Source organism: Penaeus japonicus, unplaced genomic scaffold (genome assembly GCF_977035675.1).
Source record: "Penaeus japonicus unplaced genomic scaffold, GWHDUDI00000001_assembly GWHDUDI00000028, whole genome shotgun sequence".
Lineage (NCBI taxonomy): Eukaryota > Metazoa > Arthropoda > Malacostraca > Decapoda > Penaeidae > Penaeus > Penaeus japonicus.
In genome coordinates, this window is record NW_028234430.1 from 3,878,758 (window position 1) to 3,881,257 (window position 2,500).

The following is a 2,500-nucleotide window of genomic DNA, read 5'->3' on the forward strand; positions in this document are numbered from 1 at the left end:
ATTAATAATAAGAAAATAGTCATGATTCCAATCATAGCAATAGATCATAGTCTAAATTAGCAATAGTGAAAGAGTTTGGACTAAATTTGGCAAATCTGAAAACAATATATATCAATGCAAATTATAATAATTGCGAATATCTTAGTCTAAACATGCCCAATTAAAAAAGAAAGAAAAAAAAAATCAGTGATATGAACTGTGATACTAAATACAAAATAATTGTTAATAATAAATAAATACTAAATACTAAACAATGATAAATAATACATACTAAATAATGATAAATGATAAATACTAAATAATACTAAATACTAAATAATAAATAATAAATGATAATAATAACTAAATACTAAATAATAATAAATGATAAATACTAAATAATAATAATAAATACTAAACACAATCACCCAATACAAATCATAAAAAAAAAAAAAATAAAATAAAAATATACAAAACAATCCTTATTTTTTTCTTCTCTCTCTCTCTCAGCCAACCGACGAAAAGTGATCGACTACAAGGCGGCGGGGTTGCAGAAGGACATTCCCGATGGAATGTGCATTGACGAGAAAGGCAATCTCTGGGTTGCAAACTTCTATGGCAAAAAGGTAATGATTAATGAGGATAGGATGGTGGTGATTGATGGTTGGTGGTTGATGGTGGTGGTGGTGATTGAGGGTGGGTGGTTGATGGTGGTGGTGGTGATTGAGGGTGGGTGGTTGATGGTGGTGGTGGTGATTGAGGGTGGGTGGTTGATGGTGGTGGTGGTGTGGGTGAATAGATGGTATTGGTTAACAAGTGGACGGTGTTAGGTCGTGGTGATTGAGGGTGGCTTGGTGGTTGTTTGGTGATGGTTTCTGATGGTTTACATTTAAAATACAAATAACGGTACTGTTGATAATGTGATGATAATTGTGATAATGATGATAGTAAAGTTGTAATCGCATCGGGACAGACTTGAGTATTTTGTAAACTATGCATAGCTATACACACTCTTAACAATCTATACTATACTATATATAATATATATATCTATATCTTCAACAAAGAATCACCCTCACTACTCGTATAGAATATATATATATATTATAGTCTATATATATATTATATTTATATATATATATATATATATAGAGAGAGAGATGAGGAGTGGAGAGAGAGGGAGAGTAGAGAGGAGAGAAAGAAGAGTGAAAGAGAGGAAAGACAGAAAAAGTGGAAAAAGAAGGAAAAAAGATGGAAAAGAAAGGAGAGAGTGGAGAGAGAGAGAGATGACGAAAATTTTTGTTTGGGTAAATGAATCTCAAAAATAATTATATATATATTATATATGGATATAGATATATTTATAGATTTTATATGTATTTCTATATTATTTATATGTTATTCATATATGTATTATATATATATTATATATCTATATTTATTTATATTATATATATATATGATATATATATTTTTATATATTTATATGTTATCTGTCTATTTATATGTAATATAATCAATTATATATATATATATATAAATGACAGCCATGTTTTAGTATATATGGAATTGAATATTAGTATACACATTGTCTATAGTCATATATTTTTATATAAACGTGTTTTTATATATATATTATTATAGATAATATTCTATTATAATTATTCTTAATAATATAATATAATAATATATATAATATATATATATATATATATATATATCTACAGTTTGTATGTATATAAATACATATACATAAATGAGTATATATATAAATTAATACAAGTATATATATAATATACATATCCACATATATATAGAGACAGATACATACCTACACATACCTTCTCATCACCACCCCCAACCCTTCCTGAACAGGTGATCTGCATCGACCCGACCGCCGGCAAAATCCTTCGCACGGTCGAGCTGCCCGCCCACAACATCACCTCCGTCTGCTGGGGGGGAGGACCCGACTACAGCACCCTCTTCGTCACGTCCTCGAAGATCGGCCTGACGGAAGAACAACTGGCTGCCGAACCTGCCGAAGGAGGAACATTTGCCATCACGGGTCTTGGTGTGAGGGGCGTTCCTCCGATCAATTTTAAGGCCGATTTGGAGATGCTGAGAGACAAATTGGCCAAATAGGAGATATTAAAATGCTTGAGGTTTTATCTTTGTTTTTTTGTTAGCCGAAGTGTTACGTGAAATCAATGGTTGATTGAAGTAAGGATTGAGTTTGATTGGTGTTATATTACTGAGAGGATATGTTATTTTTGTAAGTAGGATTTAGGTTATGTTGATAGATCTAGAAGAGGGATAAGAATATGATGCAGGAAATCATCCATGAAGGTAATTTTCTCTCTCCTCCTCGTCTTCATCTCTCACTCCCTCACCCTCTCCCTCTCCTCCCCCTCCCTCCCTCCCTCCCTCTCTCCTCATCACTCTCTCCTCCTTCCTCTCACTCTCCCTCACACACCTCACTCCTCTCCTCCTCTCTCCATCCAAACACTTCCTCCTCCACTCC

General features: G+C 32.6%; 1 protein-coding gene across 1 annotated transcript in view; it reads left to right on the plus strand.

The window, feature by feature from the left end:
- LOC122245895 (regucalcin) overlaps window positions 1–2,145 on the plus strand; it is a 7,284-nt gene extending 5,139 nt beyond the window's left edge. Inside the window, exons 4-5 of the mRNA XM_086553317.1 lie at window positions 490–605; window positions 1,855–2,145. Coding sequence (XP_086409443.1) covers window positions 490–605; window positions 1,855–2,121 — 383 coding nt within the window. The 3' untranslated portion in view covers window positions 2,122–2,145. The remainder of the gene's footprint in view (window positions 1–489; window positions 606–1,854) is intronic.
- The last annotated feature ends 355 nt before the right edge of the window (window positions 2,146–2,500 follow it).